The 24,932-nt window shown below is 42.2% G+C and overlaps 1 protein-coding gene across 2 annotated transcripts in view; it reads right to left on the bottom strand.

Annotated features, from left to right (window-relative positions):
* The window catches only part of PPEF2 (protein phosphatase with EF-hand domain 2), an 88,987-nt gene that overhangs the window by 22,018 nt on the left and 42,037 nt on the right, over window positions 1–24,932 (bottom strand). For both annotated transcript variants that reach the window (XM_063458685.1, XM_063458684.1), the window contains exons 10-14: window positions 8,122–8,168; window positions 5,122–5,288; window positions 4,993–5,029; window positions 3,798–3,947; window positions 3,241–3,642 (exon numbers count right to left, since the gene is read on the bottom strand). In XM_063458685.1, coding sequence (XP_063314755.1) covers window positions 3,241–3,642; window positions 3,798–3,947; window positions 4,993–5,029; window positions 5,122–5,288; window positions 8,122–8,168 — 803 coding nt within the window. The remainder of the gene's footprint in view (window positions 1–3,240; window positions 3,643–3,797; window positions 3,948–4,992; window positions 5,030–5,121; window positions 5,289–8,121; window positions 8,169–24,932) is intronic.

The raw sequence follows: 24,932 nt of genomic DNA, 5'->3' as shown, positions 1-24,932 counted from the left end.
CCTCATATCCCAGCAGACCCCAGGTAAGTTGTCAAACTGTTCTTAAACGGTTTGACTACTTACTCTAGGAGGGGGGCCCGGCCCTCCTGGCACCATAACGACTACACAGAGCAGTAGTGGTTATTGTGCATGGATTATTTCTTTAAATAATCTACGAGTGCCCCACAGGCCGGCCAGCCAGCCAGCCCACAGGCTGGCCAGTAGTCAGCCAGCCAGCCCACAGGCCACCAGTTAGGCTTAAAGCCAGCAAGCCACAGCCTGCCAGCCAGCAAGCCACAGCCAGCAAGCCACAGCCTGCCAGCCGCAGCCAGCAAGACCACAGCCTGCCGGCAGTAGCCAGCAAGCCCACAGCCTGCCAGCAAGCCCACAGCCTGCCAGCCACAGCCAGTAAGCCCACTGCCTTCCAGCAAGCCCACAGACTGCCAGCCAGCAACAGTAATTAAGGTAAGAGGAGCCAACTTGGCCTAGGTATCAGCGAGCTATGTTGTGTTGCTATATTGTGAATAGGAACCAGAGTGTTGGAGAGACCCCCCTCCAGGCCCCATTAGACTCCATTGTAGTCTCTAATGGGACCTGGAGGGTATTCTTTCTAACACACTCTCTAAAGGACACTGAGATACCCTCTGCTAGAAAGACCCCCCTTCATGGCCCATTAGCCCTCAATTGTAGTCTCTACTGGGGCCTTGAAGGGATTATTGCACTTTTGTTCCTTGTGTCTAAAGATTGTGTAGGGTGTGGCTGGAGGCGGTGCATGGAGGCGGGACATGAGTGGCGCTTGCTGCGGAGTATGGGTGGGGCCTGTAAGGGGGCCCTTGATTTATTTTGCCCGGGGGCCTGAGGGTTCTCAGTCCGCCCCTGGAGCTATATTTATTTTTGTTTATTTATAAAAAAAAATGAACTTACCCCACTGCCTCCTTTTGGCCACCTTCAACTAATGAAGAGTGTTCTGCTGGAAAGAGCTTACCAAATCTATATATAATTTCATGTAACTACCTGCAACGATCATCCCTGTTTCCCCCATCAAACAGCCTAGTGTCTGCCTCCTTCACTCTTTTCTTCTCCCTATTGCCATATATCTATTGAAATAAACTCTAGAACAGTAATCAAAACAGTTGAAGCTCTTTGCTTAAAAGTTCATATTGACATTCCTTCACACAGCATACGTTCTTAATTGTTCTACTGACCATGAACAGTTCACTCTGTTCCTCTTAGAAAATTCTTTAAAGACAATTTGCAATACAACATAAAGATAATGTCATTCATGATTAACTTTAACCAATACTCCATTAATCTGGACATCATAGTACACTTATTATTAATATTGAAGAAATTCCCATTGTTCTATTTCAGGAAATGTTAACTATATATTACCAGATATTAAACCACAAAGAGTATTTGGGTGAAAATAATAAATCTCCAGTACCATTCCATTCAGTGTCAGAACTACCCGCACACTGTATGGCGCAGCAGATGGACCATACACTTATGTTCACCTAATGAATTTTGCTGAACAGGGGCCCACCGGGCAGCACATCCTGGTCTCCTTCACATTGGCAGCCAGGGAAGAAGTGAGACACAGAGAGAGCCCGCATGGGAGGACGAGGCGGCACAGGCAGCAGAGGGGAGAGAAATAAGGAGACGGCTGCTCCAGACCTCACACTCCCATCAGCCTTAGCCTGTAAGCCAGTCTCCTGCACGCAAAAGGCAGTCCAACAGGGGTGACAGCAAAAATAAAAATTATGACTTGTATGTGTTTTGGTTTTATACCAAACACTCAAGCACCCTAGTGGAGCCACCCTCTTAAGTTTTTTGAATGATCAGAGGATGATTTAGGGACTGTCGTCTCAAAAGAGCAATGGTCTAAGATCTGCATTCTTCAACACTGTTTCTCTCTGAGCTCATCTATACAGGAAACGAACTACAGACTACTATACACCTGGTATCGGAAACCTCATCTCCTACAAAAGATGTTTCTGGGAGTATCTGACAAATGCTAGAGGTATGAATAGGGTAGAAGAACACTTCTACACATATGGTGGGAATGCCCACGAATCCAATCATTTTGATTTACTGCTTCATGAGACAATGTTATTTGTGGTGGAAGATAGGGTCCTGTTTACTCTGGCAGCTCTGTTGCTCAGTCACGTGGAGATGCCTGTTTCCAAATGTAAAAAATCTTTGACACAGGACTTTTTGAAAGCGGCTAGAGTGCTGATCCCTGCCCACTGGAAGCAGATTGCTAACCTGGTTTAGACCAATGGATCGCTAAAATGGAAAAGATGAGGCAGATGGAGGATATGACGGCTAGTCTGTATGGTAGGGAGGTGACATTTTATGAGATCTGGCTACCATTGCTGGATTTTGTGTCAAGATTGGGAGAGGAGGGGAGACAAAACACATGATTTAAATTATGTAGATTCCTGGCGGTCAGACAGTCTCTCTACAGTTCCACACAGCAATTAATGAGTGGCGAGGTTGGAATCAGCTGTCACCTTACACTGTACTCCCTTCTCCCTAACACCCCAACATTTTACCCCAATCCTTACCTCCACAGACACACACCTTTACTCTTTTGTCTCTCTTGTATTTTTGAACATTCTCCATATCTTTCCTTCTTCTTCCCCAGTATTATTAATGGGGGGCTGTGTTGTGGCTATTCATGCTCACCTCTATGAGTGACACTGGGCAGGCAAACCGGATTTAGGTGAGATTGGGTGGGGGGACACAGAGCAGTTTCCTCTCGATGATACTACGGTTGGTGATTTTTACGAGTACTGTAGCTGGTGAGGTATCTCGGTTGGAAAATTCCCTAACTGCATACCATGGTCAATAATGCAAAGTCACAGGTACTAATCCTGGCAGAGTCAACTCAGCCCTTAATCCTTCCAAGGTTCATAAAATTAGTACTATCAATTGGGTAATAATATCTATTATTACTCAGCTTCCGATTTGGTTAATTCTGAGAGTGTACGCTGAATAGTGCTTTGAGTCTGACTGGAAGAACGGTGCTATACAAATGCTAGTTATTTATTATTACTTCATCAGTAGTTTTGAATAGAATTATCCATGTAAAGATCCAGTTTGTAAAAGTATACTGTAATTGATATTTGTATCCCAGCTAAACTTTTTAGAACACCTGTAATGTACATCTCATATCTGACAAAACTAAAGATTGTAAAACACCAAAACAAAACGACAATCGCACATTGAAAAAATTGTATTAAAAGACACATATGTCACCTGCTTCCTCTCTTCATTGTCAGTGTCATATTCCTGGACATCCCCGGAGTCAGAGTCAGATTCAGACACAGAAACTGGGCTATCTAGCTCTGCATAAGTTTCTGTTAATCCCACCTGCCGCCGACATTTTTCTAGTTCTTCATCAACAGCCTGTCGTACACGTTTGGAGATCTCCTTTCTGTCAATGGTCATAGTGGTGGGGCTACTGGCAGATCTTTTCCCCTTGTACTTGGGTATAAGGCTTGGGCTGGAACTATGGGAGAATGACCCACTTCTATGGGGAATCACAGTTTCTGCCACAGTTAGAGCGTTTTCTCCATTTGTACAATTCCCATGATTTAATTTTTCATCCATTTGCTTGGTTTTCTCCTTCTTTTTCCGAGGTCGCAACGTAGATGCAAACTAGAAAAAAAACATGTGACATTAATAATGAGAATCAGACACACTTTTAAAATTATGTTGGGGGAAAAATAATGTGTAAATACTAACAAAAAAATGAAAATATAAAAAGCTGATATATCAAAACGAAGATGTTGCTAAATAAATGGATGTTTTACCTTGTGCCGTTCAATTTTAGACAATAGATTTAAGTCTGTGGTACTGGATATCCCTCCATGTGTCACCAGTACTTTCTGATCTATTATGGTGGCCAGTGGGAGCCAGCTAAAAACACTTTGCAGCATTTTTAGAATTTTTTTTCCATGGACCTGGAACAGAAAAGTAATACGTTGATTATTTTTTTTTTTTTACTCATTATGTCCTTGATATACTGTTGTTGGATAAGCTTTTCAAATGATTTAATATTTTTGGATAAGCTTCATATTAAAAATTATTTTAATATTTTTTGAGATATTGATATATTTTATTATAGATTTTATATTTTTGCCATGTGAATATTTAGAAAAAATATTTTTTAACTTTAACCAAAAATATTAAACCATTTATAATGCTTTTCGGAAACTATTAAATCGAGGCCTATATTTGTTGCTTTGCTGTGTTTTTTTTTTTACACAAAATACACATTTGTATTAATAATTCGCAACCCAAAGTGCTTTAATGAAGGTAGGTTCAAAATTGGGTACTTGAGGCTTAAAGGCACTTCATAAATCACCTACTAGGAGTTAAGTGATACTCACATAAATGGATAACAACCAGCAAGCAACTAGCCAGCCTTATGAGCAGAGACGTAATGTGCTTGTCATATTGTTTGTGGTTATTAAAGTTAGTTGTGAATAACAGTTTCCATGAGAATATGACTAATCTCACTCCTAGAAGCAGTCCAGAACGGAATTGCAATGTCTGTTGACTTACCACAAAGCATAGCAAGTGTTTCAGCTTCCCTATTTTTCCAAAGATAAGTATATTATTTGTTTTCTGTTAGTCTGACGGTTAATATTACTATGGATCATTTGCTTACTGTCCCCAGAGCGATATCAACCATTCTTAACTGATTATGCCTACAGAAACTGAAATTATCACCTGCAGTTGCTATATATCATGCTTTTTGGCTCTGTATTGCCATTATGGACAATATAAATTTAAAATACAAAATATTCTTCTGTAATGACAAAGTGACCTAAAAATGAAAAGCTTCTGAAAAGCCAATACTCATCCATGACCCATTCTATGACAGGAAACATATTAATATTTGTGGTACTAAACTACATGCATGGTAATAATACTTATGTTAAAAAATAATAGCAACAGTTATGTGGCCACCTTAAAATACGTTCAATGAGGTAATCTACATACCTTATATTTTTTCATCACTTCTTTGGTGAATCCATATCTATGAACAAAAATGTAAAAAATAGTCAACTACAAATCAGCAAACCCACAGAAACTTTAGTTTTTTTTCTTTCATTTTACTCCTTTCCTTACCTTAAGTTGACCATATAGTCTTCGTGATTTCCTCTGTTTAAATGGAGTGCCTTTGGATAAACCAACAAAAATGCGAAAAGGATCATCAAGATCTCAATGGATTGTTTCCCTCTGTCAACAAAGTCCCCATTGAAGAGGTACGGTCTCTCTGGAGATGGAAGACCATTCTAAGGACAACAAAAAGATCAGTAACTACAATGCTTCTAAAATGCTCACCAGCTTTCAAGCCCAGCCTCTAGTTCATCCATATTAGCACAACTTACACCCTTATGTAATGTCTTTAGCTGGCAAATTAAAAACTAATATATTTTGCCCGTTCTGACTCAAGCCTCAGACTTCTACAACTACAAAGCCATACTAAAAAAGAAACATTGAAAGTATGTACAATTGTTATGGCTTTATAAAACCTATAAAACAATGTAGTCAGGGTTTTACATAGTAATACTGAAACTTAAGGTCAAGTTGTATTTTAAAAAAGGCTATTCGTTTAAACATTTTACTTCATTTTAGACAAAATGTAAAAAGTTCTAAGTATGAAGCTTGAGATTATGGGTCAGGGGTGAGTCAAGAGTCTGTGACACCTGGGTGCAATTTTTCTTCTTAAGACCACTCTGTGGGTGTGATTAAATTCATTTCTCCCTTTCCAGGCACATTTCCTGCTTTGCTCTAAACCCTACATCTTCCCTAAATGAAAATGCCAGTGTTAAATCCTTATGTGTGGCAGAAGGTGTCCATTTCTAGGACCTAGAATACTGACAAAAGGTGGGTATAGAGAAGGGACAGTGGGAGGAGGGACCCGAAATCAAATCAGACTCCTGGCAGTATTAAATAGTATTTAGACACAATGAGTAAATAATCATGAACACCTCCCTTCTTCCCACTTTTTTCCCAACTCTATTTTTCTACTTTCTCCCTCGGTCAAAATCCCTTTATCCCCCAGTCTCTGTCCCACTAGGTTTCTTCCAGTGTCTCTCCAATCTCTACCAGTGTTTTTCAACCTAACATTTGGTGTCCCTTCACCAGTCTGAGTGTGTGGTGGTTGCTTCAATATGTGTGTATTAAAAGTTGTAGGTCTTAATGTACGTTTGATGAAAGCTATGTGTGTAGAGGCTGCTTGTAGACTTGTGTGTGGGGTGGCTACTTGTGGTGTTGTGTGTAAGGAAATATGTGTATGTTGTTCATTGTAGAGATATACTGAGAGATAGACCACAATGCAGTGCACACAGTGGATGGTTCCAGACAGAGATGCAGAGCACAAGTTATTTAGGGGGGTACAGACACACTGCTATATAATTTTGTTCTGATGAGCTGAGTTTGGGTCACCCTGCTTACAGATGAAAACTAAGACACAGACAGAGAGCTGTCATCAGAAATTAGCTCAAGGTCTGGGCCCCCGGTCGCCCACCTCCAAACCTGCCCTTATGGCCCACCTCCAAGTCCACCCACAAGGATGCAATGTGTGTAGACTGGACACACAGGTTGTGTGTTTTGTGGATGCTAAGTGTGTTTGTGCATTGGAGACATGGTGTGTAAAATGGACACAGTGTGTGTTAGTTCATGTGTAGTGGATGCAGATGCATGTGTAGTGGATGCAGTGTGTGTGTGTGTGTGTGTGTGTGTGTATATATATATATATGTATATATATTACAAACCTGTATTTCTATATATACACACATACACACACACACAAACACACAGGTTGTGTTTGATTATGGAGTATGTGTGTGAGTGTTGGTGTTTGAATGCAGGTGTGCATTTGTGTGTAGTGTAGATACAAATGCAGACAAACAGACACACACAATGACACATAGTTACACACACAGATATATACCCACGCTGACACACACAGATACACACACTCATACACATTGACACAGAATATACACAGACACAAATACAGATACACACACTGACACAAAATGACACACAGATACACATACATACTGATACACAGAGACACACACTGACATCTATACTGACACACATAGATACTGACAGATGCACATACTGAAACAGACATACACACAGACATAAATACTGACACACACATACACACACATACAGATACACAGACATACATACATACAGACACACACACATACTGACACACATTTAGACACACACAAACATACAAATATACATACTGACATACATACACACATACTGACACACACACACACATGCAGCTCATTTTTCATCCACCATCCTATTTCTTACATTTTGGTTTGGCTGGCCCTAAGTGCATGAGCCACCCGATGGGCTCCATCACCATGCGGGCCCCGGTGCACCTCTGGTGCAGTTCTGCCACTACAGATGGGGAATGTGGGACCCAGGCAGTCGAGCCTTCCAGGACAGCCGAGCCGTGACAACCGTCATGGCTGTCACCCCCTGAAGGAGGCCCTGCATCCACATATTGTGCACCTGGATTAGCTCACCTTTGTAATGGGGTTAAACACATTTACTACTACACCCATACAAGCAGGATATAAAATATGGGATTTGTTTGACAATCTTGAGATTTTAGGATTACAGTATAACACAGAAAAGTAAACAAATAAAAAAAGACATATAAAACAAGTGTACTAGCAATGAGGCCTTCAGTATGTAAAATATCCCCATGCTACAGCTATAAGCAAGTGGCGGGTTCTAACACACTCTCATCAGTTTCTGAGTGCATATTTAGTCACATTCCTCATAGTCAAATACCATCATATTATACAGCCTTTATGTAGCCTGTGATAATATAAGGGTCATAAGACATCATAAACTATTCATTCAATAATACATCATTAAGTGAAATTCCACAGCATGGTTAGGCCTGATGTTCATGTATACAATTAAACACAATGTATCTGGAAACTCACAGATTGCAAAATGGTTACAGGAAATAATTTTTCCGCTTGTTCTATGGTAGCTAAGACTTACTCTTTTTACCCCAAATAATGGGCCAATAAAAAAAAAAAATACAAAATATAAAAAAATATAAAATGTACACATACCTTGTAAAAAATCAGAAACAGGTCATCCAATCTACCATGTAAATCACCTTAAAGAAGAAGCAAAGTATATAATTTATTCAATAAAGTAACGTGTTTCCGAAGTTTGATTTAGAAAGCAGTATTTTCATAGCAGTAAAACATAAATTAGACGAAATTGTATTCAAGGGACACTATAGTCATATCGCTTAATGTAGTGGTTCTGATATCTATAGCATGTCTCTGCAGACTCAATAATATAAACGCTGTCTTTTCAGAGTATATATATATATATATATATATATATATATATATATATTGTGACAGAGTGTTGGGGATGGTGGTCAGGGGTGTATATCTGGCACCCAGACTTTTGCACAGCCACTATCCTGACATGTGGGTAAGCACATGCAGCCCCAGGGAAAGTTAAGTTTAAATGTAGGTTTTTATTTGGGTTCCTGGGGTGGAGTATTCGGAAGAGCAGGGTGGGACGATTCTCTACCCACTGTCAGAGTGGTTGTGCATGATTTCAGCCCAGGTTTTCTAAGGAGTTCTGGCTCACTGCCTAACGAGGTAATTAGCCTCACCTGTAGAGGCTGTGAGCAGCTATATAACTGCAGTTAAAGCAGGGTGGAGTGAGGGAAGTGTTTTGTGGAGAAAGAAAGTGTTTTGTGGAGAAAGAAGAGGACTGTGCAGTTGCCAAAAGATCCTGGACAAACACACGCAGGAAAGTAAGTTTGTCACATATGGTGGAGGATGCGGGCACTGCACTGAAGAAGCCTGTGGGTATTAACTGGAAGAAAAACAAGCCTGGAGGAATATGGAGGAAGTTGTGAAAGTTTTGTTGCAAACTACAGCGGCCCAGCAAAAGGCTACAGCCGTAGAGCAGGAGGCCACAGCCGCACAACAGGAAAATATTACAGCCCTACAGCAACTGGTAATTATGCAAAAGGCTAACACAGATGCCATGATCCAGCAGGTTATGGCAGCCCAAGCTGAGGCAAACCGTCTGCTCAGGGAGAAGCAACATCAGGCCACCAGTATGATACAGAAGGAGATACAGGCTTTGACCAAGGGACTGAGCAGAGTTTCGGATGGGACGCAGTCCGAGGTTAAAATGTTCAGAGCCAGCCATTACCTGCAGAAGATGACACACCTATAGATGATGTGGAAGCATACCTTCTAGCTTTTTTTAATAGGACAGCTGAGAGAGAAGAGTGGCCAGTGAGTGAGTGGTCAAGCATACTGGCACCTTTTCTTATTGGAGAACCCCAGAAGGCTTTCTATGAACTGGAACCAGCACAGGCAGGGGTCTACTCCAAACTGAAGACTGAGATCCTTGCGCGACTTGGTGTGACTATGGCAGTTTGTGCCCAAAGATTTCATGCCTGGACTTTCAACCAAGAGAAACCTATCCGCTCCCAGATCTTTGACCTGATACATCTTGCTAGAAAGTGGTTACAACCAGAAATAAATACGGCTTCACTGCGTCGATGGGTCAGTCAGAGTGATCCACAATCAGCCGATGAGTTAATTGGTTTGGTGGAAAGATATGTTGCTGCGGATGACAGACAGTGGCTTAACAACACAAAGTTTATGCAGAGAGTTAAGACTCCAGCTGCTGAAAGACCTGGTAAAATTTTTCAAGGTTTCAGAGACACAGAGGAACAAGAGACATATTCTCAGAGACCCCATACGCTTTTGCCTAGAAATGTTAATCCTGGAAAAGGGTCTAGGTGGGGGACAGTTGATAATATTAAATGTTTCCGGTGTAATGTACTTGGACATAAAGCTAGAGACTGTCCCTATGCAATGCAATATGATTAATCAGGATGTACAATTGTCTTATTTGCTGAATTATATGGAATCTGATGTTGCCAACTGTAGTCACAATCCGCAGATATGTTCCATAAAGGTGAATATGAAAGAGGTTAAAGCTCTATTAGACTCCGCAAGTATGGCAACATTGATAACAAAATGCCTTGTACTTGAAGCCGATGTTGATGCATTTCAGAAAATTGGTATAATTTGTGTTCATGGTTACAAATGTGAATATCCTACAGTTTTGCTAAAATTTGAAAGCCTTTTCGGTACTGTTAATAATAGAGTGGGGGTGGTGGATAAATTGGCTCATGATGTGGTGTTGGGAAGGGATTTCCCCCAATTTTTAGACTTGTGGGGGGCTCCAGGAAAAGTAGCTCATGATTGTATAGCAAATGATGATAATTCTGGAAATGTGTTCCCTTTTTCTGACATAGAATGGGAAGGACTAGGCATAAGAACAGAGAAGGCTGAAGCCTCAAGTCACAGGACAGCTTTAGTAGGAGATGACCCAGGCCACAATAGTAAGGAGCCCGATAACGATCAGGATCAAGGCATTAACTTCCCTGAATTAGAAGTCAGTTCTGTTAACTTCAGGAAAGCACAATGGGGAGGCCCGTAAAAATATCCAGGTTTCTACTGATGATCCAGTACAACTAGATAGAGTCCCTTCTTTTCCTTACTTTGAGGTACAGAATGATTTTATATATAGAGTAGAGAAAAATGGGATGGATGTTGTAAAGCAATTACTTGTTCGTAAGCCCTTCAGACATACCGTCCTAAATCTCGCACACAGCCATATACTGGGGGGACATTTAGGCATAGAAAAGACAAAAGAAAGAGTCTTACAGAGGTTTTATTGGCCTGGGGTATTTGCTTCAGTTGCAAATTATTGTTCTTCTTGTCCTGAATGCCAACAAACCGCCCCTTTTAAGGCATACCACAGTCCTCTGGTACCATTGCCTATAATAGAAATACCTTTTGAGAGGATTGCAATGGACTTGTTAGGTCCTCTGGTAAAGTCAGCAAGGGGGCATCAGTATATATTGGTGATTTTGGATTATGCTACCAAGTACCCGGAAGCAGTACCCCTACGTAACACGTCTGCAAAGACAATAGTGAGAGAACTCATGTTTAGCCGGGTGGGCATACCAAAAGAAATTTTGACAGATCAGGGTACACCATTTATGTCTAAAGTTACAAAGGAGTTATGCAAACTATTTCAAATTAGACATCTTAGGACCTCTGTTTATCATCCCCAGACAGACGGACTGGTAGAACGGTTTAACAAGACCTTAAAAAGTATGTTAAGGAAAGTAATTGACAAGGATGGTAAGAATTGGGATTGCTTACTACCCTATCTAATGTTCTCCATAAGGGAGGTGCCACAAGTTTCTACGGGCTTCTCTCCTTTTGAGGTTCTATATGCCCATCATCCCAGAGGTCTGCTAGATGTAGCAAAAGAAACCTGGGAACAGGAGTCCAATCCGTACCGTAGTGTAATAGAGCACATAGATCAAATGCAAGATAGGATGGCGGCTGTCATGCCAATAGTTAAAGAACATATGCAGAAAGCCCAAGAGGCCCAGGAAAACAGTTATAATAAAAATGCCAGACTGAGAGTTTTTCAACCAGGAGACAGGGTACTTGTTTTGGTCCCTACAGTAGAAAATAAATTTCTAGCATCTTGGCATGGCCCATATGAGGTTATTGAACAAGTTGGGGAAGTTAATTCTAAAGTGAGACAACCCAATAGGAGGAAACCCAAGCAAATATATCATATAAATTTACTAAAAACCTGGAAGGACAGATAGGTCTTAACTACTTCAATTGTCACTAATAAGACTGGTAGTGAACTTGAAGTAAATTTACCAGACACCCTGTCCCCCCACCAGAAACAGGAAGTAAGGGACTTCATTGGTAGAAACCGGGATGTATTTGCTGTAGTTCCGGGCAGGACTAACGTTATCAAGCATGATATTGTTACAGAACCAGGGGTGAAGACAAGTCTTAAACCATACAGAATTCCAGAAGCACAGAAAGAGGCTGTAACTGCTGAAATTAAGAAAATGTTAGATCTTGATATTATTGAGGAATCACAAAGCGAGTGGAACAGCCCTATAGTACTGGTGCCAAAACCTAATGGATCGTTAAGATTTTGTAATGATTTTCGTAAATTAAATAGTGTGTCAAAGTTTGATGCTTATCCAATGCCTAGGGTTGATGAACTAATAGAGAGACTGGGTAAGGCTCGGTACCTGATGACTTTGGACCTGACGAAGGGTTATTGGCAAGTACCTCTTACAGACAGAGCAAAAGAAAAGACAGCTTTTTCAACATCAGGGGGATTATTCCAATACAAGGTGCTACCATATGGGTTACATGGGGCCCCTGCCACTTTTCAAAGACTGATTGATAAGATTTTAAAGCCTCACAGCCGTTATGCGGCCGCATACTTAGATGACATAGTCATTCACAGTTCTGACTGGGCTTCACATCTTCCCAAAGTGCAGGCAGTACTGGACTCTATCCGCCTGGCTGGTTTAACTGCTTACCCATCTAAGTGTACTATAGGTTTGGAAAAGGCAAAATATCTTGGTTATTCGATTGGGAGAGAGCTAGTTAAGTCCCAAACAGCAAAAGTGAAGGCCATACAAAATTGGCCACGCCCTCTCACCAAAAAGCAAGTCAGGACTTTCTTAGGACTTATTGGGTACTACAGGCGATTTATTCCAGATTTTGCTACATTAGCTGCTCCTTTAACGCATCTCACAAAAGGTAAAGCCCCACTAGTGGTGAAGTGGTCATTAGAGAAAGAAAAACCGTTTGTAAATTTGAAAGAGGCTTTGTGCACCCAACCAGTTCTGGTAACCCTGGATTTTACTAGAGAGTTTATTGTCCAAACCGATGCATCAGAGATTGGGTTAGGGGTGGTTCTGTCTCGGGAAATTCAGGGTGAAGAACACCCAGTGTTTTATTTAAGTAGGAAGCTGACTCCCGCTGAAGAAAAATTATTCTATAGTGGAAAAATAATGCCTTGCCATAAAATGGGCCTTAGACTCATTAAAATATTATATGCTGGGGGCGTGGCCGACCGCGGAGCAAGATGGGCGCATGAATTCTTGCTCTGGCACCCTGGGCACATAATCCACTTTAATCTGGCGACATAACGCTGCATCCAACAGAATTTAAACAAAATGTCTCACAATAAAAGCAAAAAGAACTCGGCCAAACCGGACAAGATGCATTTTTTTAATCAGAAACAGCCACAACTGGCTGAGTCGCACCAGGCCGCAAATGACACCGGAGACCCAGGCTCAGAGGCCGGAATGCAAGGCCGGGGACCCGGCTTACAAGCAGACTCTGCCCCAATCACGAAGGCAGACCTCACTGCAGCACTGGAAATTCTCTCCAACAAATTAGTGACCACATGGCAGCACACAGCGGACGCCATGCGGAGGGACATACAAGAGCTAGGGAAGCGGACATCCCACATGGAAGATAAGTGTGATGAATTCGCAACAGCTCACAACGACCTGGAAGGGAACGTGGAACAATTAAAGACGAAACTTACCTACATGGAAGAAAAACTGGCGGATCTCGAGGATAGGTCCCGCCGAAATAATCTCCGTTTGAGAGGCATCCCAGAGGAGGTAACAACCGCTGAACTCCCAGCCTATGTACGTACGTTACTGCATGCACATGCCCCAGATGTACCAACGGACATGTTGCTGGTAGACAGGGTGCACCGCATCCCGAAACCTCGCTTCCTCCCGCAGTCAGTTCCGAGGGACGTACTCCTGCGCGCCCACTACTATCATATCAAAGAAATAATCCTCCGGAGCAGCAAGATGAGGGCGAAGCCTCCAACAGAATTCCCCAACGTGAAAATCTTTGCGGACTTCTCAGCGACAACACTCAAGAGGAGGAAAGAATTTCATCAAATCACTACCACACTACGCGCACAAGGCCTAAGGTACAGATGGGGGTTTCCCACCAAACTTATCATCACTAAAGATGGCGACACCACTATCATACCCACCCCCGAAGAAGGCCTGAAGCAATTGAAGGCCTGGGACCTGCCTGTGGAGGGACCCGAACACCAAACGAAATCGTCCGGGCACCTCAAGCCCGACTGGAAGAAAACCTCTAAAGGACATTAAAGCCAGTTGACTCACTGGTTTATGAGACTGAGACAAAATCAAATTGACAAGCACGGACACAATGGGACCGGGCCGGGCAAACATCGTTAGATCGGGGCCTCCCGCCGAAACAGTAAACTGTGACGAAGTGTAAACGGAGCAGGAACCGAACCGGGGGTCCCCGATCGAGGTAAGCCGGCACAAACCACAGGGCCTCCCTTATATACCCTTGTACGAGAACACGAGACCTACCTCTGTGAAAGGGCGAGAGAATCCATCACCGCCATTACTCTGGGCCTCCCGCCGCTCCGACAACGAGGCGCAAGCAGAGCCGGGGTGGACGTGGGGGTCCTGGGCCTACACACACTCAACACGAACTGTGTAGCCATCTCCTGGCAAGAGGTATGTGGATCACGAATAGACTGTTTAAAACCTAACCTTCTCGGACCGGGTCTCCTACCGGCCCGTGACGAGGCTCAAGCAGAGCGGGAGCCGCGGTGGGAGCCCCGGACCCGCATCAGTGAGAACAGGACACACCACCTTCCCCCCCTGAAATAGGTGCTACATGGAGAGCCAATATAACATTCCCGGTCTCTCCCGGTCTCTCCTGATCAGCCTGAGCAAAACTGGGCCTCGAGCCGCACTGGCGACGAAGTGCAAACAGAGCCGGTGCGGATGCAGAGACCGAGGCAGAACCCACAGCTTTGACTCAACATGCACGAGCGGTATTCCCCAAGAAGAAACATGTACTTTTTATTTTTTATTTCGTCTCTCTTTCCCCTTTCCCCTTCTCTTCTGCTTACAAATGGAACAGACAGGCCGCATGTGGACTACTCATATGGAGCTGGGACTTCCCGCCGGCCTGTGACGAGGCGTGAGCAGAGCCGGTACCGGCGCGGAGTCCCCTGGGTCCGGACTAACATATGTGAGTGTGCTAAATATCTTTGCAGTTCCCCCAAATTTCAGATCACCATCGAGGTGAGAATCCCCGAGCACGACTCGTACCACGCATCACAGGACATGTGTCGCTCCACAGAGCCGGGGAACCCAAGAATAGAGACTCAATACAGAACCATGGCCTGCTAGGCATGAAACACAAAAATGTAATGTATTGGGGAACGAAACATGGTATAACAGACAGAAAAAGCAACTGGGGAAGGGACAGGATAAAAATGAGGGGATAGAGTGGGAGGGAATGCTTGTATGGGGTTTGTGGGGAGGGGGTGGGGGACGATGGCAAGTCAGATGGGAGGTAATGGGGAAGATCCGTTATGGAATCTTGAGCAAGGGGAAGTTAGGTGGTATACAATGTGTTAATATGTTAACTGATATGTCGACCCCCCCACTCACCTACGGGCCCCACAGACCATAACATACTAAGCCACACGTATTGGTTACACCCATGATGAACCACATGACACTACAGAGATACTAAAGAGCCCCAAGAGCCGCAACTAAACCCCGGTCCCAGGCCCGAACCCAAGCCCGTGCACCTTATGTAAGCGAAAGCAGCCAAATAAAAGAGCTAAACCGAGCCCAGAAGGGCGCCAACGACCACGCAAATGGAGGAAAGGAATTTCTCCACTTCCCCGAGTGTGGAATACCCACACGAGATCTCCAAAGGAGATACCATGTACATAGTTATCCCACCTCCCCTATGTCACCTACCCTTAACCCCACCAAGACCACGATCGCTCAAATTCCTAATTATAACATACACAATACGCAACTCACACCACTATCAACTACCCTATAGAGGCAATGGCCCCAAGCTCTGCTACCACAATCTAAGTGGCCTACCAAGGGACACATATAAAACACATAAGAGGCAGAGGGACAAAACTCCCCGCAAGATAAAAAAACGAAACAATGCAAATCAGGGCATACCGCCCAAACACAAACGCAACCTTTTAAAATCCAATAAGTAAAGTATGAAAATACAAACCATAAATGCTCGTGGCCTTAACACGCCACACAAAAGGAGGCTTCTCCTTGAAGATGCGACTCGAGCAAAAGTGGATGTACTTTGCGTACAAGAGACGCACTTTGTCCACAACAGGGTTCCTGCCTTCGCCAGTAGAGACTACCCTGTACAATACCACTCAACTTATTCCACAAAGTCACGAGGGGTCTCCATTCTTATTCACAAATCAGTATCATTCGAACTTCTAACCCTAAAAAAAGATGCACAAGGCAGATAACTTAAATTTAGGCTGTACACTAAACAACTCATTGTACACTCTGGTGAGTGTATATGGACCCAACACTAATCAAAGAAATTTTCTGAATAAGGTCCTCAACAAAATTCACACTACCCAAAAACAGTCCATAATCCTGTGTGGAGACCTGAATCACGTACTGCAACCTAAACTTGATACTACATTAACAGACAAATCACCCAGACTCAAACAATTACGTAAACAAGCGACAGAGATTATGAAAATACTGACGGACCATGATCTATATGACACATGGAGGTCCCAATACCCCAATGGTCGAGAATACTCATTCTACTCCCCGGTACATGGCACGTACACGAGAATAGACTATATATTTACATCTGGGAACCTGCTTCCACACGTAGAACACAGTAAGATAGGGAATATTGTATGGTCTGACCATGCCCCGGTGCATCTATCCCTAAGGGACGCTTTCAACTTCCGTGGGACTACACAATGGCGTCTGAATGACACCCTACTATATGATCAGGAGTTCTGCTCCAAACTCACAGACGAACTAACATCATACTTCAGCACTAATGACACACCTGACACCTCCCCTGCTACTCTATGGCAGGCCCACAAGGCGGTCATAAGGGGCATTCTCATAAGCCAATCATCATATCTACACCGACGATCAAAAACAGAGTACATGGAGCTCCTGCGAGCACTGAGGGACACGACTGCTGCACATACGCAAAACCCATCCCCATCCTCGCAACTCCGCATTGACCAACTGAGACAGAAACTGAATGACATACAATTACTCAACACAGCACTTCTGACACATAGGTTAAAATTGAATACATACACCCAAGGTAACAAAGCAGGGAAAACACTGGCAGCGCTTCTGAAGCACAAAAGACAAAATGCAAAAATACCATATCTTGTAAACTCACAAGGGAATAAAGTGCATAACCCTCAGACTATAAATGACATGATGGCGGAGTACTATGAGACTCTATATAACCTACGGACGGACAAACAAACACACCAACCCACAAACACGGACATAGAGAAATTCTTAGCCGACATTAAACTACCACAATTACCAATACAATCCCAAAAACTGCTGGAGGATCACATTACCCAAACTGAAATTGCAGACACGATTAAAGCCCTCCCAAAGGGGAAATCACCTGGCCCGGACGGGTTCACAAATATCTACTACAAAACCTTTGCACATATTTTGATCCCCACATTAGAAAAACTATACAATGACATTATCACCACAGGAACTATTCCGAAAGAAATGTTAATAGCTCACATAACCACCCTACCAAAGCCAGGGAAACCCCCACACAAATGCCAAAACCTACGCCCCATATCACTATTAAATACTGACTTAAAAATATTATCGAAGATATACGCCAACAGACTAGGTACCATTATACCATCCCTAATCAATGCCGACCAGGTGGGCTTCGTTCGAGGCAGGCAGGGATCGGATGGAACCAGAAAATTTATCAACATCCTTCACAAGATCCAGAAAACGGGGGAACCCAGTGTGGCTCTGTCACTGGACGCGGAGAAGGCGTTTGACAGGCTACACTGGGGATACCTAAAAGCAGTACTAAGGAAATTTGAGTTCCCAAACAGCTTCATTACACTAGTCTCAACAATTTATGACAATCCAACAGCAAAAATAGTCAATGGGGGGTTCTCCTCCAGGCCATTCCACATCTCAAACGGTTCGAGGCAGGGCTGCCCACTGTCACCCCTACTATACATTTTAGCTTTGGAACCACTAGCACAAAGTATAAGGGACTCTGATAACATACAAGGGATCCAAATAGGCGAGAGCTCGCATATGATTACTCTGTTCGCAGACGATGTCATGCTTACCTTGGCTAAACCTGATATCTCTCTACCGGCTCTTCAATCTTTAATACAACACTTTAGCAACTGCTCATATTACAAATTAAATGTTACCAAGACGCAGGCTATGGGTCTCAATATCGCAGAGGACCAACTAGCAGTCCTACGCAGCTCACATGCATACGACTGGAAAAGCGACCACCTAACCTTCCTAGGTATCAATCTCACACCGTCCCTGCATAAACTACACAAGCCGAACTACACAAAATTATTAAAAGACATTAGATACCAACTCCAAGGCTGAACAGGGAAATATGTCTCCTGGTTAGGTAGAATCGCGGCAGTGAAAATGATGGTTCTGCCGAAACTACAATACTTGTTTAGGACTCTTCAGGTTAGAGTGCCGATACATTTCCTCACAGAAGCCCAACGAGTCCTGAACCAATTCATTTGGGGGGGGAAAAGACCCAGAGTTGCGGCAAGTATACTATATAGACCCTTTAAGGCAGGGGGAATGGGAGTACCGGATGTGAGGAAATATTATACAGCAGCCATGTTAAACACACTCATATCCACCTTCCACCACAAAACACCGCAGATCTGGAGCCAAATAGAGGCGGCACACACAGATGGGACTATGCTACCCACGCTCATATGGATACCCAAACATAAACGACCTAAATACACAGACATAAGCCCCACAACGGAGGCAACACTCCATGTCTGGGACAACTACTATAGAAAACAATACACAGCGACACACATCTCCCAAGCTCTACAGATCCAAGCTCTCAAAATCCTGATCCCCGGATTTGATTGTGGAGTGTGGAACAGATGTGGCATCGACAACATCTCCCAGCTAATGACGAAAGGCCGACTAACGGACTTTCCAACATTGGTTGAGACGTTTAATATCCCAAATAAAGCATATTTTTCTTACCTGCAACTACAGTCTTGGATGCACAAACATATGACACAGCATAAGTCACAAAACCAGGGCCATGAGCCCACTGATATGGAAAATCTATGCACTACGCGCAAACCTCCCCAACGGATGCTGTCAGTGTTATACAAGCTACTCCAGAAGGACGAGCAGGTAGAGACACTAAGCTATGTAAGAGCATGGGAAAAAGAATTAAATCACAACTTCTCAAGCGACATATGGTCTAAGGCCCTTACTGCACACAAACACCTCACTCTGAATGCATCCCACGTAGAAATTAGCAGGAAGGTGTTGTACCGATGGTATATGGTGCCAACCAGGCTACACAAAACAGATAAAGGCAAATCAGCTGAATGCTGGAGATGCAAAAAGGAAGCAGGAACAATGACCCACATATGGTGGTCATGTCCAGCGCTCAAATCCTTTTGGGAAGGTATATCAAAAGCCATATTGGAGGTAACAGGTACCACAATGACTCATACACCAGAAACTTACCTACTATTAATACTGCCAACAAAAATGCATAAGGCCGACAAATACCTAGCCTACCACATAGTCATAGCAGCACTCACGTCAATTAGCAGAACATGGCTAAACACAAACCCACCCAGTGTTGACCAATGCATCACCTCAATAGACACCACTAAGAAATACGAAATGGCAGCACGACGATTACGAACCACAAACAAATATTGGCAAACAGCATGGGAAAAATGGGACACATGGTGCAAAGCAACCAGAGGGTGTACTCCAACATAGCACCAAGCCATCGCACCCATCTACATTTCCCGGAGTAGCAAACACTGAGGAAAGTGATCGACCCCTCTCCCCTTGCCCCACCCTTTCTTCCCCTCCCATACCCCCCTTAATATGTTAAAATATGTAAATCTTTATAATCATCAGATGGACGAGAAACGGGAACAATTGCAGTTCATGTATAACACTTTTATAGGTTCCTGAATATGTTTGACGACAACATGCACTGTTTATGATGTAAACTTTATGCGATGTAATTGTGCTCGTTTGTCTGTTTTTTCTTTTTTGGAAATTCAATAAAATATTGAACATAAAAAAAAAAAAAAGCTCATTTTTCATGTTCCAAAAAATAAAACTTTTTGACATTTTTCCTCTCATACTACTTTTAAGTAGCGTATATAATTAACATTAACAGAATCTCACCTTGTTTTTCTGTGCACTCACATTTCATTGTTTTTCAGTTTCACAAGTTTTCTTTTTTGTTTTTTAACAATGGATTTTAACCTGTGTACCATGGAATTCACTATGGTTTAAATATTGTGTATAAAGTAGTAATTAACTCTTAATATCTCGACTACTTTTTCATGAACTGTACTACCAACAACAGAAATAAATATTTCCATTTAAAATAGTTTTTTGATGTTTTTATGGTCTTGTGGTCAATGGTCAGGAAACTCTTCACCAAGATCTTGCTTTCACAAATTCATGAACAATTTATGGCAGGGCAGATTATATTTGAATAGCAAATGAAAGAGTGTATATATAAATATATTATATCCATATGTATAATGTTTCTTTTGAGATTGTAAAACTTTAATAAAACTTACAGCTGACATTTAAAAAAAAAAAAAATAATAAATAAATATTATATGCTGGGCACAGACCATGCTCCCTTAACCTGGATGAGTCAAAACAAAGATAATAATGCCAGGGTGACAAGGTGGTTCCTCAGTTTACAACCATTTCATTTTACAGTTGAACATAGGCCGGGTTCTAAACATGGAAATGCTGACAGTTTGTCATGTGAAAATTTGTTTTCTGTGGTCGCTCATCCCACTAGGTCTGAGCTGGGGGCGAGGATATGTGACAGAGTGTTGGGGATGGTGGTCAGGGGTGTATATCTGGCACCCAGACTTTTGCACAGCCACTATCCTGACATGTGGGTAAGCACATGCAGCCCCAGGGAAAGTTAAGTTTAACCCCTTAAGACCGCAGCCAAATGTACAAGTTGTGAACCAAAAAAAATTTAAACAAACCACAGATCTTGACTGTATGTCTGTTCGACAATAATTTACCTCTTTCATATTAAATGCACCCACACTTATTATATATCATTTTATTCAGGAGAAACAGGGCTTTCATTTAACATCAACTATTTAGGTATGGAACATAACTTAATATGAATACAATATAAAAAAATTAGAGAAAATAAGATTTTTTAAAATTTTCTTAGTTCTATGTGACATTCTAACTGTGAATGTCATAATACTGTTTGCTTTTACTGCAATAAAATACACATATTTGTATTCAGCGATGTCTCACGTGTAAAACAGTACCCCCTATGTACAGGTTTTATGGTGTTTTGGGAAGTTACAGGGTCAAATAAAGCATGTTACACTTTTCAGTTTTTTCACATTGAAATTTGCCAGTTTGGTTACGTTGCCTTTGAGACTGTATGGTAGCCCAGGAATGAGAATTACCCCCATGATGGCATACCATTTGCAAAAGTAGACAACCCAAGGTATTGCAAATGGGGTATGTCCAGTCTTTTTTAGTAGCCACTTGGTCACAAACACTAGCCAAAGTTAACGTTAATATTTGTGTGTGAAAAATGCAAAAAACTAATTTGAAAACCAATTTTGGCCAGTGTTTGTGACTAAGTGGCTACTAAAAAAGACTGAACATACCCCATTTGCAATACCTTGGGTTGTCTACTTTTGCAAATGGTATGCCATTATGGAGGTAATTCTTATTTCTGGGCTACTATACGGTCTCAAAGCCAACGTAACCAATCTGGCGAATTTCATTGTGAAAAAACTGAAACGCAAGCCTTATATTTGACTCTGTAACTTTTGAAAACACCCTAAAACCTGTACATGAGGGGTACTGTTATACTCAGGAGACTTTGCTGAACACAAATATTTGTGTTTCAAAACAGTAAAAAGTATTACAGCAAAAATATCGTCAGTGTAAGTGCCGTTTGTGTGCAAAAAAGGAAATAATTTCACTTTCCCTGACGATATCATTGTTGTAATACATTTTACGGTTTTGAAACACAAATATTTGTGTTCAGCGATGTCTCCCGAGTAAAACAGTACCCCCCATGTACAGGTTTTATAGTGTCTTGGAAAGTTATAGGGTTAAATATAGTGCTAGCAAATTAAATTCCCTATACTTTCGGCCTGGGTTGTTAGGCAGGTCCCGCAAATTGTAATTAATAAAAGGACCTAATTATGTAAAATTATTACATAAATATATATGTAAAATTATTATATACACACGTGTGTGGATGTATATATGTATATATATATATGTATATAATTTTTTTAAAATTATTTTTATTTATATATAGGTATACATATAGTGATGTATACGTATATACTTAGGTATATACATATATATATTATTTCGTTCTACGTGTACAGTTAGAACGAAATTACACACATATATATATTTTTAATTATTTTTTTTATTTTTGTATTTATTTTTAACGTATTTACATATTTTTTTATTATAAAATATATATATAATTATAATTATGTATATATTTAATCAACATCCTTCTACGTGTATTTTGATATTAATATATATATAATTTTATATATATATATATATTAAAATACAAATGAATACATACAAAAGATGGTAAATCACACTTCCGGATATGTCTGTAAAAAATAAATATAACACACACAATAGTGTAATAGAGTTTGTATATATTGAAGAGCTTGATTTATCTATATATTTTTCCTGAGAAATTGACAACATTTACCCATCTTGAAATCATCTGGAAATCAAGTGGGAGGAGAGAGCCAGTCAGGAGAGGGACATCCTTCCCAAAAAAACGTCCCAAGGCGATACCAGTGAGAGCCACACGTCATTGGCTCCACGTTTGTGAGTACCTCATTTGAGAATTCTGCACTGTTCAGCTATACAAACTCTATTACACTATTGTGTGTGTTATATTTATTTTTTACAGACATATCCGGAAGTGTGATTTACCATCTTTTGTATGTATTCATTTATGTTATATTGAGTGGTGTGAGGGGTTTTCCCACTCAGGTGGTTTGTAGCACTTTAGCTACCACACTTGTTTTCATTGTTTATACCGTATACTTTCTTTATTTATATATTAAAATACACTTAGTGTATGTGTAAATGTGTGTGTCATATATATATATATATATATATATATATATATATATATGAGTGTATATTTTATTTTTAACTTGCATTTATTTTTAACAGGGGTTAATAGGGGAGGAGAGGGGCAGAGACAGTGTCAGCCAGTGATTTTACATCACTGGCTGACACACAGGATCAGTGATCACAGTGACAGGCTGTCACTGTGATCACCTCCTGCAGATCACGGTAATTGGCCACAGGGGGAGTGCCTGGGTGGCCAGGCATGCCCCCCACCGTGATCTGCAGGGGGATCCTGCCTGCAGTTACTATGGGTCAGCCAAAAGGCTGACACATAGTAACTCTGATCGCAGTGACAGGCTGTCACTGCGATCAGATCGCAGGGAGAGGCTGTCTCTGCATTCAGATCGCAGAGACAGCCTCTCCCTGCGATAATACTCTGCAGATCGCGGTCACTGACCGCAGGGGGACTGCCTGGGGGGCCAGGCATGTCCCCCGACCGCGATCTGCAGAGTGAAAATGCGGCCGGCTCCATGTGTCAGCCGATTTTAAAATCGGCTGACACATGTTAAATACCGATCGCAGTGACAGCCTGTCACTGCGATCGGAAGCTGCAGACCGCGGTCCCCAGGCACAGGGGGGCTGCCTGGGGGGCCAGGCATGCCCCCCGACCGCGATCTGCAGCGGCCATGTGCCGCCGGCCACGTGGGGGGTAAGACCGTCCAGGACGTACTATGCCATCCTGCGGCGTTTAGAGCCGCCCAAATAAGGACGGCATAGTACGTCCTGCGGTCTTAAGGGGTTAAATTTTTTTCCCTCTGTTGTTATTTGGGTCCCTGGGGTGAAGTATTCTGAAGAGCAGGTTGGGCCGATTCTCCACCCACTGTCAGAGTGGTTGTGCATGAGTCCAGCCCAGGTTTTCTAAGGAGTTCTGGTTCACTGCCTAACGAGGTCATTAACCTCACCTGTAGGGGCTGTGAGCAGCTATATAACTGCAGTTAAAGCAGGGTGGAGTGAGGGAAGTGTTTTGTGGAGAAAGAAAGTGTTTTGTGGAGAAAGAAGAGGGCTGTGTGGAGAAAGAAGAGGGCTGTGTGGAGAAAGAAGAGGGCTGTGTGGAGAAAGAAGAGGGCTGTGTGGAGAAAGAAGAGGGCTGTGTGGAGAAAGAAGAGGGCTGTGGAGAAAGAAGAGGGCTGTGGAGAAAGAAGAGGGCTGTGGAGAAAGAAGAGGGCTGTGGAGAAAGAAGAGGGCTGTGGAGAAAGAAGAGGGCTGTGCAGTTGCCAAAAGATCCTGGACAAACACACACATGAAAGTAAGTTTTTCACAATATATGTATATTGTCAGTCACTCAGATTGCCAATATATGTGCTTCCTATGTCAGTTCTGCACAATGTGCATCACTAGCGTTCAGCATCTCCACGCTCTGCATGGATGATTCAATGCATCTCTGTGAGAGATGCTGATTAGAGCAGCGTGGCGTTTTTTCACGTAATAGCCTTCCAATGCTTTTCTGTGGAGGCGGGGCTGCGGCAAGACCAGCACGGCGATGGAGAAAAAGCAAGATAAATACTTTTTAACTCCATTTTGAGGGGGGCAGTCACTTAAATATGTAGTCTAGCACTATAGTATTAGGAATACATGTTTGAAGTCCTAACATTGTAGTGTTCCGTTGTTCCTTTAAGTACCTTAAAATCCTGATAAAATCAGTTAAATTACTAAACAGCATTTAGCAAACATAAAGCAGGTTTGCCGAGATTTCTAACCACATGGACAAAC

This window comes from Pelobates fuscus, chromosome 6 (genome assembly GCF_036172605.1).
Source record: "Pelobates fuscus isolate aPelFus1 chromosome 6, aPelFus1.pri, whole genome shotgun sequence".
In the NCBI taxonomy this organism is placed as follows: Eukaryota; Metazoa; Chordata; class Amphibia; order Anura; family Pelobatidae; genus Pelobates; species Pelobates fuscus.
The sequence above is the reverse complement of the archived record's forward strand: the minus strand, read 5'-3'. Positions and strand labels throughout refer to the sequence as shown.